Here is a 15,652-nt window from a genome sequence, read left to right on the forward strand (position 1 = left end):
TTACCGTGTACGATCCAGGGCACATGGGCTTTCTTTCCTAATCCTAAACTGAACAGTTACCTTTTCTGCATGAGTCAAGAAAAGAGATAAACAATTAAAAATTTTTTTTAACATCTCCTCATCTTTTTGCTGTCCTGTTGAGTAAAATGAAAGCTGTGTGACTTGGTAAAAATGCCAATAAGAATATTAGCCAAAAAGGAATACTGGCATATTGACTGAGTTACTCAGTGCAGTTACATAAATGAAAAGTTTTCATCTTTCAACCCATCCCCCCAAATGAGAATATTACTCTCCCGTTTGCCTCCCTCCATCAGAAGGAAAGCGACAACAGAGAGTGGGAAGCAGAAGACTCACTTTGGGCAGACTTGTGGGATTTGGGAAATGGAGGTAGGAAAACAGAACTGGTCTGTTCATTTCCTAAGGAAATGAAAATTTTGGTTTCTGGTCCAAGAAGGGCTGTAAATGTAAGTTTAAGATGATTTAACTCTACTTTTAAACTCTCATGTGGAAACTGATACTATTTGACCTTATCTAGACACTCAGCGTACATATTTACTTTCATAAGTCAGCTAAAAGCTAACTTCGAAGTTGCCCGGTAGAAACAGAGATCAAGATTCACTCTGCTTATCGTCTCGGAGAGAAAGCAAGCCGGACAGCAGAAGCAGGCTCTGCTCTGTGAGGCAGTCTAACTCGGTGGTTAACTCGGTGCTGAACAATGTGCCATGCGGCAGGCACTTGGGTAATTCTGAATTGCCTTACTATTTTTACTGATAGTACTACCAATTTAAGAATTCCGAAATGGTCTATACTAACATGAAAGAGAAACCTGTTTAATGAAATATACTCCGAATCCCAAGGTCATATGCCTTGCCAATCCAAAAATTTTTTTCTGGCTGTTTAGTCAGACTATAACCCAAGTCTAAACAGCATTCAAGTGTTTAATGGTTTGGTTTTTTTAATTATTAATTGAAAGTAGTCTTTCCTTAGATCAACTTTCTCTTCTTTCAGCAACACACATAAGAACAAAAAACAGAAAGTCCACTCTGGAAATACCAGATACAGTTGACCATTAAACCTGTGCATGATTCCCAAAATATACATCTAAAAGAAAGCAATGCCATCAGCAGAGCCCAGAACGCTGCCTGCATTTGTTCTTGCAGCATTCTTGTGTCCTAATGAAAAGAGGATCTAAACAGTCTCTTCTCTAGCAACGTATCTGTAACCCTGGAGAGTTTCTTCCCACCACTATGGGAATGGGACTGGGTGCAGCAAAAGCTACAAAACAAGAGTGACAAATGTGGTGAGCTGTAAATCACGTAGGAGAAGGCAGAAGTTATCACCTGACTTACAGCAACTGCTTCCAGAAGGAGCCCATTTAAGCACCGACTCAGGCAGCTCATCCAACAGACTAAAACAAAACAGAGTAACGCACAGTGAATTTGTTTGCAATCCTGTGATTTACTGTTTTGATTAGAAAACAAAACTCTATGGGTCACCACTAATGTGACTTTCCATACTTTTTTTTTTCACCCACCTGTAATGGTTGTAAGAGGGTAAGTGGATGGGGGAGATCCCTCAAATCTCATTGATCGATTTTATATCAATCACCTAGAAACTAAATGTAGAACTACAGTATAAATGCTTTAATACAAGGTCTGTACATGTAGAAATGTAGAAGTAGGGATACATTATTTTTTTTAAAAAAACCTCAAGAAAAAAATACATAGAAAAATTTTATCTGGAGTTTCAGGATATTTTTCCTCAGGTACTCAGCACTGGGAAGGGGCAAATTATTTAATATTTTATGTATATTGTTCTCAATTGGGCAGTTGCTTTATGCTATGCCATGATTAAACAGGTTAACAAGAAATATCCAAAAAACAAAACAAAAAACCCATTATTCTAACACTTTCCAGTGTTTTAGACTGAACAAATACAAATCTCTTAAGTTGCTTCAGCCACAAATATATAAACATTCAACTAAAGTTACTGATATGAATGTCTGATTCACAAACTCAGGCACAGGCAGAATTGCAACGATAAATGCACTGATCTAATATTACCCTATGTTAGGAAAATAAAGGGCATATGGGATACAGTATTATGGTTAAATATACAAGCCTGCCCTTATAGGGTAATTCAGCGTTATGCCTTCTCAGCAAGTTGAATAAATTATGATTATGTACTATATAAAAAGTTTGAACATGTCATATATATATAAGATATATATATGTACGTATCTTAATTATATATATATGTCTTAATTATAAACTTCATAATACAATATTAGCTTTGTTGGTCAATAGGTTTATATTAGTAATCAGGTCAAAATGAATATATTAATATATGCAAAGGGCCCCAAAATACAAATGGAGATTATGTTTATTAGCATTATATTTTATTATTTATGTAATACCCTATTATATTCAAATATATACATGTAGGTATATTCATTAGAGATATATACAATGAAGGCATCTATATATGCATATTGATAAAAGACTAAAACAAATAATATTATCAAGTCTTATTAAAAGAAAAACACATATAGGATCGTTGGAATTAAAATGTTAGTCTTTTAAATAAAGTATTTTATTCAAATTAGGTAAACTGAGGTAGAAAATTGGAAACCAAGACTTTATATATGCCCATTACTGTCCTTTGACTTGACCCATATATTGAAAACCGTTAGTTACCTGAGGGTTATATGGACACATCAATCACTGCAATAAGTAACTGATTATATAGTTCTAATACTGACATATAGTTGTGTTAGTTTTGGGAAAGGGACTAGGACGATCAAGATTCCAAGTGGAGAAATATTTCATACAATATATGTCAGTATTTACAAATGTAATCTGCATTATTCTGTATCTGCAGGCTAGCTTTCCTCTCTATTAAGAATTGATGCCACACTGAATTAGAAAGACTGATTTCTATGGATCAGCTAGCTACCACTTTTGTAAACTTCTGTTGTGACTTGCCCTATTAAAATACAGCTGCTTTTCCCAATTGTGATATTATATCTGTGGATAACTACTGTTGAGAATATCTTGGTGCATAATGAAAAACTGGCTATGCTGTGCTACATGCAAGTGACTTTTTGTTAGGCCTGATCAGTGAGAAAAACAGTAAAATAGTAACCTACTCCATTCTCAGTCTAACCTAATTCTCATCCTAATAGAGTTTAGGTGATAAAAATTGTGGAATATTAAAATGTTTATGTGGCTGCAAAATGATTTCTTACATAAACACCTCATATACAAATTTTGTTTGTTTCTTCCTTAAGAAACATACACTCCCCCCAAGAACAGGATTAAAAACAATGTACATTGCCCTCACTTGAAAAATATAAGCCCTGTTTGTCCCATTTCACTTTGTTGCTTTGCACAGTTAATATCAATCACACCAAGCTCACACTAACTCCATATACTTATACAATGCTAATCTGAAAATACTCTTCCTTGAAAATACCACCACCTAGAATCTAAGCTTTGGAAAACACCGTGTGAAGGAACAAATATTTCACTTTTTATTTTGTATTACAACGCTCATACATATGATCTCATAGGTGTTAGCTTAATGGATTTTATGTCTGTAAGCTGTTTGGGTTTTTTAAAATATTTTTCAAATTTAAGAAATGTGCCTTGGCTATCCTACTGAATGAACAGATTGAATGAATGAATAGGTTGAACGGCAGTCTTCTCTGAGATATTAACTCGCTTTAAGGTATCCCTTCAGACCTGGTGCTGTACATAACGGAATACTTGAAAATCTGTACTTTGTTTTAGCCGTCTGGACAGCCGCAGGGTCCTCCAGGTTCTGCTCCCAGGGCAGTCTCCCACATAACCACCGCAGCAGGCAGTAGCCGAGGATTTCAAGGTCACTTCGTCTGGACAGGGCTATAGGAATAAGCATTAAGAGAGAAAGATGAGGGATAAGTCATTTTTGAGAAATAGAGAAATCACTGAATGAACTACCACCGATGAAATATGAAAAAGCCAAATGGGCGATGTGTTTTGTTTGTTCAGCTGGAGTAAAGCTTAAACGCCCAGGCGTTTGGCCCCAGTCCACAGAAAGGCAGTGACTTCTTGCTGTTGAAAGTAAGGGTCAGTTTCCTCACCTCCTCCAACTTCATCCTTCCTTAGTCTGGCCTGTCACATGAACTTGATCTCCATGGCCTCTGACATGATCCAGACAACCCATAACCTGGCACCAACACTTTCTCAAAGAGCCAAGCAGTAAAACAAAGAAATAAATGTCTGCAGCTAAATTGCTAACATATGTTCCAGGAAGTCCATGGGGTCTGCATTGGTCATGCAGAGACCCTTCAAGTGCAGACTAAACACTGATGGCCTTTCCTGTTCCACTTATACTAGCAGCATTGGAAATCGGAAGGATATGACAAAACTGCCATCTAGTGTACAGTATTAAAAAACAGGTCTTAAGATTTTTCAATTAAATGAAAATACAGGATAAATATGCCTGTTTTGGGTACACGGATCTAAAATTTTACAAAGATTATTTTAGATATAAGCAGTGCTAAAGCAAACTTCTGATCAAATCTCCTGAATAAAAAATATAAAGGTAAAGAAATAGTGTGCATGAGGGGTGGGGTGCAGGTGGTGAGAAGTAAATTTTAAAGCCAAAGAGAGGTTTCCATAATCTAATATAAGATGGCTTTTCATAAAAAATACAGTAAAAGAACATTTTGAGGCCACTGTAAATATCATTTATATAAAACTACAGACTAGTGCCATAGACTAATTTCATGATAATTTTCTGTATTTTTTTAAAAGTAACTGATTTCAAAAGAAGGACAAAAACTAAGAAACATGTCAAATATAACAAATATTACTGAAATAATGATTAAAACATTAACAAAATCCCACAAAATAAACTCATTTTTATAACCATTCCAAATTGTTATAAAACAATAGGCTGGCTTACGTTTCTGCCATTACTTGAATGTCCATCTGTGTAGGGATATAAAATCTCCTAAGTGCAATACATGGCTGTTAAACCTGCTGTAAACAGGTATCCTGGTTTTATTATCTTTCATTACATACATTTTGAAAAGTCACTCAGTAAACTTAGTTTAATTTAAAACGTCATCTACAAAGAGCAACGCTGCTAGCACATCATAACTACTTTTGGTCACCATACGTAAGTTACTATAAAGGCAGAAGACAAGATCAGCTCTTACACATACTCTCTCTTAACTGCTATTAGAGTACTGGATTTTATTAAAGGCCCTTCAATCAAGCAGAATGCGACAGTCCCATGGGTACTGTTTACTTTCTGCACAAGCTTCAACAATGTCCTAATGCAAGACTTGGCTCCCCTATTAAAATAAAAACACAATCTCTACCACACTGTTTTGTAGTGATTTCTTCAGTAATAAATCTCCCATTAATAATGGAATGGTTCCATTTGTACAGATGTGTTCACAAATCCCTTTTCCATTATGCCAATTCCTGATCACCACCACTTAAAAAAATTCACATCCTCTAATTTTCGAAAAATTATATTCTGGCACCTGTTTGGACGACATAGGCTACACATAAGAGGCCCTTTGAGGAAAAACAATCAGAATTAAAATGGAATGAACCCTCCCAGCCACTTCCCCCAACCCCCCAACTGAGGGATTAATTGATATGAAGCTGTAAGTAATGACAAGTCATTTAGATTTCTGAAGCCAATATTTCATAAACTGGTCTTCATTTGAAATAGCCCTTCGAGAGTTAACTTACTTCACTATCATAGTTCAGTTTTACCTAATTAAAATACAGCACCACATTTTTCAAACTTTTTTCTTTTACTGCATATATACATTAATAATTATTGTTAGGTAAATGTTTTACCACTCACTGTTTCCAATAAGTTCTGCAGACATACATGTAATGTTAAAAAAAAAAATTCTATAGTCACCCTTTCCCACCATTAAACAGAGAGATGAAAGGATTAAAAATGTTTCCAAGTACACACCTTTCCCTGAAATTCCCTCTCAGGGAAACAAACTGCAAAGTGTGATGTGTTTTTGAGAAGTTAAACTCTAAGACTGTACCAGCGATTATGTCTTCTCTCCATCTACTACATACAGAAGAGTAATTTTAACACTGGTTAAATTAATTAAAATATTTTGGATGACAATATTAGCATCTATGAATGGGTATGTAATTAACACAATGAACTGATCATATATCTTTAAGTTTAAATAAAGTACATCATCAAAATATAGATGATATGATAATGATAACTGTTGAATCTAGGAATTGAATATTTGGATATTTACTATATTATTCTACTATTTCCTGTATATTTGAAAACAATTAAATAAAATGCTGAAAATTAAAAAAAAAGAATTGATCATAGTTGAGGAAGACTACTAATTAACATCTAACAATGAAAATATTTTTTAATTTGAAAGTTGAAACATATATTATGGATTATTTTGTTTTTGTATAATTTGTATTTCTGTATAATTTATTGTAATACATAAGGTTTTTTAGTTGCATTTGATAATTAATATAATCATTAGCAGCATATTTTCATATAGATTTCCTAAAGTCACACTTTTACTTACAAATAAAATAGAAATATAGGAAGATTTAGTTATCAATATTCTCTTGTCACTTTCTAAATATAATTTAGCATCTAATTTTTATTTCGCTTATTAATATGGAGCAATGTAAATGAATCTTTTCACTGAAAGCCTGTGGTGTTCTCAGTTGCTCAACATTTCTAAATGATAAAGTATTGCCAAGACTAACCAAAAAAAAAAAAAGGCACAGGTGGGGTGGGACTTGAATTCGATTTCACTAGAAAGCAGATTCCAGAAACAGCTGACACTAGAATACATAATTAAAATAAAAACGATCAATGTGATTTATGAAGCTGCTACCATGCCAGACACTCTACTGCTTTTATATTATCTTATTTAATCATCCTAACAATATGAGGTATCATTAACCCTGTTGACAAATAAGAAAATAGAGGCTCAGAGAGGTTAAATAACTTGCTCAGTATCGCACAGCAAAGTCACAGAGCTCTGTATTGAAATCCAAATCTTTCAGACTCCAGAGCCAACACTCCACTCTATCTACCAATTACTTTGCCTCCATTGTTAGTTTTGCACCATTTAGACAACATTACATATACCCTTCTACAGTTAGGGAAGTATTTGAAGCAGGCGTTTTAACTTAAAACACCAAAGGACATACTGACCAAAGACAGTTGTATTGGCAAGGAAGAAATAAGCAGATCCTGAGGTCTAAGCTGTAACACTAACAAAATTTTTCATGCAACTATCCTTACATGACACTATTTCTGTAAAACTACTTCATTCTGATGAAGAAGAATGTCTAATTAAAACATTAATTTATAAAGTGTTAAACGGTCCTTCCAAGCTGAAATGAGAACAACAAAGAAATCACATTGGAGGACTGGTCCTTATTCTAATGACAAACTGGAGTAAAATTATCTGGGTGCAATTCACCAAATGGAATGAAAGAACTGGGAGAAAAAGAAAAGTATCAGTGTTAATCCCAAAATGGCTCTGATTATTTGCCTAAAGTGTTTCCTGTTGAGTTTTTTTCTTACATAGAGTAACATTATCAAGTAGGAAGAAAAACAAGATTTGCTAGGAAATAATAGTGAACTTGAAAACTTTTGCCTTAAGCAGACAGAGTCTAAATGCTCAAAATACTAGTTTATATACTCAGAAATGACAATAAGAAAGCAGAAAACATCTGAGTAAGACGTTCATCTGAGAAGTGAATGGTGACTATCTGCAGAATAAATTTAAAGTTTATTCTTATTTTTCTAACTAGTAACCTATGTTATTCAGTAGTTTGTCAATTCAGATGTATAAAGAGCTAGGAAATTTTATGGTGGCCACAATTTATTGCAATTTCAAAAAGGATATTAGGAAAGTAGAATACAATGTGTCACATTTCAAATAAAATAATAAACACAGGTCGTTTTTATTTCTTCAGTACATTTTAAATTCTAAGCCTTAGTTTTTTATGAAACACGTGTGAGGCTTAGGAAAAGTTATTCAACAGAGCAAAGGTATCTTACATTTGACCAATGTGTATTCTTAACTCAACCAAATAGTTTAAGACCTATGCCAAGACTTTGAAAGTCATGTCTAAATGTCAAAATTGGGTTATGTCATATAGAAAGAATAGTGTCTTCATTAAAATTTATTTATACATCAACCAAAGACTATTTATAGCAGTGAAATTTACTTAAAAATAAAAATCAACATTGTGTTTTTCTGACTACTAATAGATTCAATAGAGCATATCAATAACTTGATGGTTTACCTTAATATCTTATAATTGAAAAATGGGTTCCCTTTTTTGAATTATTGTTTAAGAAGATAAATATTGTATAAACCATGTCATTTCCCCAAGTTTGGTAGCATGAAAACACATTCTCAGTTTATTTCACATATATTTTGTAAGCTGGAGTGCTAGATTAGAGTGAAATGAAGCCGTGCAAGAAATAACACAAGACTTGGATTTTATATGCTGTAGCAATTGGCAAAAAATTTAAAAAGTATGTAATATATTTCTTTCCTTGATACTGAACATATTATATAAACAAATGGACATTTAAAATGCAATTTAGATATATTTTATGGTCATCAATGATGTCAAATTAAAACAGGTATTATACACTCAGTGCACAAGTCTGAAGTATTTAAAAAAGCTCAGTATGTTAAATGCAGTATATCTCTAGAGAAATTAGGTATTGACTGCATGCCTCAGTGAGCAGAAAAATCTACAAAAATCTATACCACACATTGATCCAAATATTGCTTTTTAACATTACTAAGAATGTAACAAATTTTAAAATAGTATATTTGACACAGATATAATTCTCTGTAATTATCAGGCAACAAGCCCAAAATATGTCAATGTTTATACGTGTTGGTTTTTATGAAGAATAAAAAATTAATAACAGATGAGATAAGCCCAAAATATATTACTCAAATTTTACACTAAATGAAGCACTTCAGCCACTCAGAAAACACTTTTAGGTCATATATGAGAACTGAGTTTGGAAGAATAACTGCAATTAAAAAAACACAGATATATAGATGCACAATAGTTCAAGAACAGTTATCTATCCACTCATCCATCTGTCCATTCACCTCTATATATCTCTATTCATATTTTTTGGCTTATAATAATACAAGCTACCCTCCTTTTACACAGTTGAACTAGAAAATGCTTAGGTGAAACTGCTGACTGGCACCTTATACAAGCTCCTTCATTATAAAAACCCAACTAATCCACAGAAACATGAGAGTTAGCTTCTGTTTCTGAATAACCACTACAAAGGTAGCGGAGACCAGATAGTTTGATCAGGTTAACAATATATCTGTTAAATTGCTAATCCGTAAATCACTTTTACATTGCAGGCTGAATATTTCCCAGGGCCTGATCAAGCACAGATAAACCTAAAACATAACAAATGCTTTGATAACTAGAGGTTATATTTCCTAGTGATAACTTGTTTTGCTCTTTATGTTTTCCTTTGCATTATCTTCCTCAGTATTTATTTGATCTCATAGCTGGACTGGTATAGAAAAGATTTTTCTGAGATTAAACTACATAGTGTGTACTGAAAGTAAACACATGAATATTTATGAATCTGACATTCTGCATTTACCTACAAGGATTTATGGCCTTGTTTAATTCTAGTTTCTAGATATGACTAAATGATTACTTCATTTCTAATAAAATCCTAAAGTGAAATGTTTTATTTTGGAAAATTAAATGTAAAACATGAGGAGTGAATAGTATTCAAATATTTGAGAATATCAAACCTTTCTTTTTTTTATGCTAGACTAAAACTGCATGTTAAAATTTCAGCAAATATATATATATGTGTGTATGTCTACATCTATGTATCTATGTATATATACATGTGTATATACATGCATATATGTGTATATATATGCATATATATGTATGTCTACATGTAAATACAGATATGGTGAAAAGTTTAGTGTACATTCTATTTTAAATGCATTAAGGGAATCTAATTTTTATAGAAATCTTGTGAAACCCATGATAAAAATGAATACTCACTCCAGCTCATAACTTTCAAATACCAAAATTACGTAATATAGGCTCTCCCCTGAGTAGTCTTCCCAAAGAGATAATATCTTTCTCCCATCATTCTCAGTTCAATCTTCTCTCCAAAGACCTAGCATCGTGAAATCTACCCAACTCATCAACATGTATTATTATTTAGGGAGCAAAAACTTAAATGCACTATGGAATAAAATTTTGTTCAAATCTTTCATGAAGATGGCACAATGAAAATACTTCCCTAAACTATGGAATAACTGAGGAGGACTTGCAGAATTACCACAGTCCAAACACTGACCAGACCAACATACGACAACTCTACTTTCCCATTCCACAATCACAGTGGCTTCCTAGATTTTTTTTTTTTTTTTTTGGGGTACGCGGGCCTCTCACTGTTGTGGCCTCTCCCGTTGCGGAGCACAGGCTCCGGACGCACAGGCTCAGCGGCCATGGCTCATGGGCCTAGCTGCTCCGCGGCATGTGGGATCTTCCCAGACCGCGGCACGAACCCGTGTCCCCTGCATCGGCAGGCAGACTCTCAACCACTGTGCCACCAGGGAAGCCCCTAGATGTTTTTTTAATAGTCAAAATCTAATAGGATCAGTATTAGAGCTATGGGTTGAACTAAGTGGCCCAACCATAAGTTAATATCATCATTAACATAATTGGACCAAAGCTTAAGAATCTGTATGATGAATTTCCAGTTTATACCACTATCAAAAAGTACTCTCAGGTTTCTAAATATTCTTTCATACTAATGTATCTGGCAAATCACTACTTTTCTAATCAAACTATCCTTGAAAAAAAAATGTAGTGATTTGTTTTATTGTGATCAGGAGTATAAAAGGTAATTTCTATTCCAGAAAATTTAACCTATGATTCTTCTTGAAAGGAAGAAGGTATACAACCGACACACTTGTTTTACTTGTTCATTGGCCTACCTTAAACTACTGTGGGTTTTAATTGCTCTGGAAAATGATCAAGACCCTCTACATTACATGGTCAATGGTCCTTTTAATAGAAAAGGCAATAATATACAGTTGTTTGCACCAACTAAAACTCGTTAGAAAGTATCAGTTTAGGGTAACAGTTCAACAGCCATTAACAAGTGCAAATGTCTAACTGCCTTTTAGTGAAAATGTGATCCTTTCGAAGCAGTTTAAAAATTATTTGTATTTATTTGGTTTAGCATATTTGAAAATACGTTTATAAACAAAGTTTATGAAGAATATAATTTTGAAAGACAAAGTTTTTCAATAATCACCATTTTTTTTTTTTTTACTAGCATAACATTAGAATTGACTTTTTGTCTTGCTGACAGAGCAACTAAGAAAGTACAGTTGCATTGACCATATTGATTGTGAACAAAGCAACCATCAGTGGGACTCCGCACCATATATTTTCAATATTGACCTCCTACTTCCTTTTCCATGGCTTTCTGGCTCGGCTATTGGATTTAGACTGCAGTGTAATAAACAGCTAAGGTTTAATTAATGGTAAATGAATACAAGACATAGGTTATGACTTTAACTAATTAGGGAATTGTTGAATTAAGTCTCCCTTGGAATGCAAGGCAGTACAATCAATGTCCAATAAAAGGACTATGTATGTAATTTACCTGCAAATGTGTTTCCAATACCATCAAAGTGAGTTTAAATAAGTAAGATATATGAAAGGCGACTAGGAGAGATTTCCACAAGTTAACACTTCATAGATTCAGAAAAGATTTCCTTATTGTTGAGATGGTATCTTCTAAAGCTCTGATAAGGGCACAATGAAAAACAGGAATAATTCTTCACATGTGTACCTGTACCAAATCTGTAATTGTCACTACAGCATAAAAATTCAGCTGCTGACCTCCAAGCTTAACCTAAACCAACTAGTACTTTCCTATCCCAAATGAGCATCAAGTTTTGCTTACCTGACACCTTTTATTCCTTTTTCACTTGTCGAAGTCTGTATCTCCTCCCTCTGTTAGAATATTCATTGGCATATAGGAACTCACTACTTTTGATAAACATCTCACCAATGTTCTCATTCTTCAAACTGACTATGCAAAGGTCATTTCATGGAGCCTTAAGGCTCTTCGTTCTAATTATTCTTCTGAAATAAAAATAAGAAAAAAAGAAACCTACCTACTCCCTTGTGGGCATCCAAGCTGGTAAACTCTATTGTCCCATTATGGCTTTTTCTAGGATTTTCCTGATACTGTTTGTGGTTCCCATTGGGACAATATCTGTAGGAAAGTCCATAATCTGCAAGATAAACCTGGAAGACATGAACAGACAAATGAATAATGTTTTTGTCCTCTGAAAATATAACCTTTATAATTAAGTCTTAAGAAACTGATAGGTTAAGAAAGCCTCAGATCTACATTTTATTAAACCAAATGGTGCCTTAGGATAAAATATATACAACTGGGGGCCATAACAATGAACTTTCTAACTTAAATCCTGTCTTCATCATAGGCAAGTCTTGTTTCTGAGTTGACTTAGATTTTCAGTCTTTTTATTTTGCTCTTAAATTCCCTTCCCTCCAGGTGGGCATGTAGACGTCATAAACCACAATATGTCTTTTTATCTGTATTCATACAGCGTATGAGGCTCTGCCTTTTTTGTATCCCCTTCCTGTAAACAAAACTGTTTCAAGCAGGGAGGGGAGATGAGAGCAAACAATCTAAAGATCTTAACCTAATGTTACAGGAGTCTCCATTAACAAGAAGTTTAAAAATAATGAACAGACTGTAAGAGGTAACGACTCTTAAAAAAAAAAAAAAAAACACCATCATGTTGTCCGTATTTAAGAATGGAATATCAATGCAGTACTTTTGGCCTTTCAGACGGATCCATATCATCACTGTTATCTTTGTAAGTCAGTCAGAATCGCAAGCTGGGTTTCCAAACAGAATATAGATTGTTAAAAGTCAGATAGCAATTCAAGTGAATTTTTCTCAGATTACTTTTGGAGAGAGAGAAGGGAGGGGAGAGGTAGTTTTACAGATAGAGCATACACTGAATCGGGAACAGTTACAAATAGACATTTATTCTGACATGTAGTCAGAATATCGTACTTCCCTGTTATATGTTACCATGCTCCTCCCCCCACCCCCTGGAAAAGAAAGCAGTTTCAACTTTTAAAATGTGTTGTTTCATGTGTGTTTCTTTAAAATTTAGAGAATAAGGCAACATTTCACGATGCAGCTTTAAGACAACAGAATATTACAACTGGTATTTTAAAAGATATCTATTAAAGAAAATTAAATTTTACTTTAAGTTTTTGGTTTCAGGATAGCCTAAGTAGGAGATATTTTGAATTTCAAAATATAAACAGCACAGCTTCCTTCACTTGTTGGAGAACATAGCTTGCTGGAATGTCTGAAAACATGATATTTCAGTTTTGTCTCTCACTCACAGATGCTATTTCTCAAGATGGCCTCAGGAGTAACTGCCCAAAGTAATGACACTTCAGGATCAGATGTATAACTGGTTGCTTGCTTTCACTACTTATGATGCATTTTTATCTTTATTTATTTTGAAAACTAAATAGACTTCACTTTGCAAAGTAGATATCCTGAGAATGTACACATTGATAGCAAACGGAAACATATTTTAAATACACTACAACAGTTTACTATTAAAAAAAACTATCAAGATGTCTTCCATGTAGATTAACCAAAAAAAAAGACCTAAAATTTATGGATGTTTTATGGCTAAAATATGGATTATGCCTCATACGTATCGATACCAGAGAGCATAAGAGCTGAATGTTCATCGACTGATGAACAGATATCCTGTAGGAAGGTACCATTATCTCCATTTTACTTGTAAGCAAACTGAAGCTCAGTCAGTGACATTGTGACTTGTGTAGTAAAATGGAGCCAGAGTCTGACTCCAGAAACTTCATCTCAATCACAATCAAACTCAAAGGCACTAGACAAGTTAAACAGATAAGAAAGTATTCAAGACTACTGTTATAGGGAAGAGTGACTGATCTCAACTCCACTGAAACAAAAGTTGGGAAAGTTTTTAAGAGCTGAGGCTGAGCTAGTGAAGAGTACTGGAGAACACTAAGGGGATACAGGTCAACATGACTGGGTTATCTACGTTTGCTAATTGGTGCTTAGGCTCCTATCCCCACCTCAAAGACTGTAGAGATAGGAGAACACTCTTTAACAAAGACTACATTTTAAAGGGATGACTACCAGGTCCTGGAGGTCCTTGAGAAAGACATTCCTGGGTTGTAAAACTGGCAAGAGGCTGGGAAAAGATTCCCATCTCAAAGGAGCAGAGAAAGAATTTATAATTTCAAAGTTTCTTAAGTAAATGCTGTAAGAAAAGGGAGGACAGGAGCTTACGGTCAGGAGGAAACCTATCTAAAGTTTAGTCAAGCTGAGGGGAACTTTAAGGCCCTCTTGGTCATCACTGAGCTATGGGCCTCAAGGTAGTGCTGCATTACTCAAACTCTGAAGGGCAATGCAGGATCTACATTTAATATAAAGACAAGAAGCTAACAATACAGTAAAGGAAACATGCACTAACCATCTGACTCAGAATACACTAACTCATTTGAATAATGCTGCAGTGAACATGGGAGTACAGATCTCTTTGAGATAATGATTTTGTTTCCTGTGGAAATATACCAAGAAGTTAGACTGATGGATCATACGGTAGTTCTATTTTTAATTTTTTGAGCAACCTCCATATTGTTTTCCACAGTAGCTGTACCAGTTTACATTTCCACCAACAGTAAACAAAGGTTCCCTTTTCTCCACAACCTCACAGCAATTATTATTTTTTGTCTTTTTGATAATAGCCTTGCTCACAGGTGTGAGTTGATATCTCATTATGGTTTTGATTTGCATTTCCTTTATAATTAGTGATGTTGAACACCTTTTAATGTACCTGTCAGCCATTTGGATCTCTTCTTTGGAAAAATGTTCAGGTCCTCTGCCCATTTTTTTAAATTGTCTTATTTTGTTTTGCTAATTGGGTAGTATGACTTCTTTATATATTTTGGATATTAACCCTTTATCAAATATATAATTTGCAAATATCTTATCCCATTCAGTAGGTTGTCTTTTCATTTTGTTGATGGTTTCCTTGCTGTGCAGAAGCTTTTAAGTTTGATGTCATCCCATTTGTTTATTTTTGCTTTGTTCCCCTTGCCTGACAAGACATATGTAGAAAGACACTGCTAAGACCAATGTCAAAAAGCATACTGCCTATGTTTCCTTCTAGGAGCTTTATGGTTTCAAGCTTTATGTTCAAGGCTTTAATCCATTTTTAGTTAATTTTTGTGTAAGGTGTAAGACAAAGGGGTGTCCAATTTTATTCTTTGCCATGTGCATGTCCAGTTTTCCCAACACCATTTATTTAAGAGACTAACCCTGCCCCGTGTATATTCTTGGCTCCTTTGTCAAAAATTGACCATATATGCGTGTGTTTATTTCCAGGGTCTCTAATCTGTTCAATTGGTCTGTGTCTTTTTTTATGTCAGTAACATACTGTTTTGATTACTATAGCTTTGTAATATAGTTTGAAATC

The 15,652-nt window shown here is 34.2% G+C and overlaps 1 protein-coding gene across 2 annotated transcripts in view; it reads right to left on the reverse strand.

The window, feature by feature from the left end:
- VRK2 (VRK serine/threonine kinase 2) overlaps window positions 1-15,652 on the reverse strand; it is a 97,668-nt gene that overhangs the window by 15,678 nt on the left and 66,338 nt on the right. Inside the window, exons 8-10 of one of the 2 annotated variants that reach the window (XM_081254626.1) lie at window positions 12,245-12,377; window positions 3,782-3,902; window positions 1,350-1,408 (exon numbers count right to left, since the gene is read on the reverse strand). In XM_081254626.1, coding sequence (XP_081110752.1) covers window positions 1,350-1,408; window positions 3,782-3,902; window positions 12,245-12,377 — 313 coding nt within the window. Of the gene's footprint in view, window positions 1-1,340; window positions 1,409-3,781; window positions 3,903-12,244; window positions 12,378-15,652 lie in introns of both variants that reach the window. The other variant, XM_081254625.1, reaches the window with a different exon arrangement.

This window comes from Mesoplodon bidens (assembly GCF_964165515.1).
Source record: "Mesoplodon bidens genome assembly, chromosome: 14".
NCBI lineage: Eukaryota > Metazoa > Chordata > Mammalia > Artiodactyla > Ziphiidae > Mesoplodon > Mesoplodon bidens.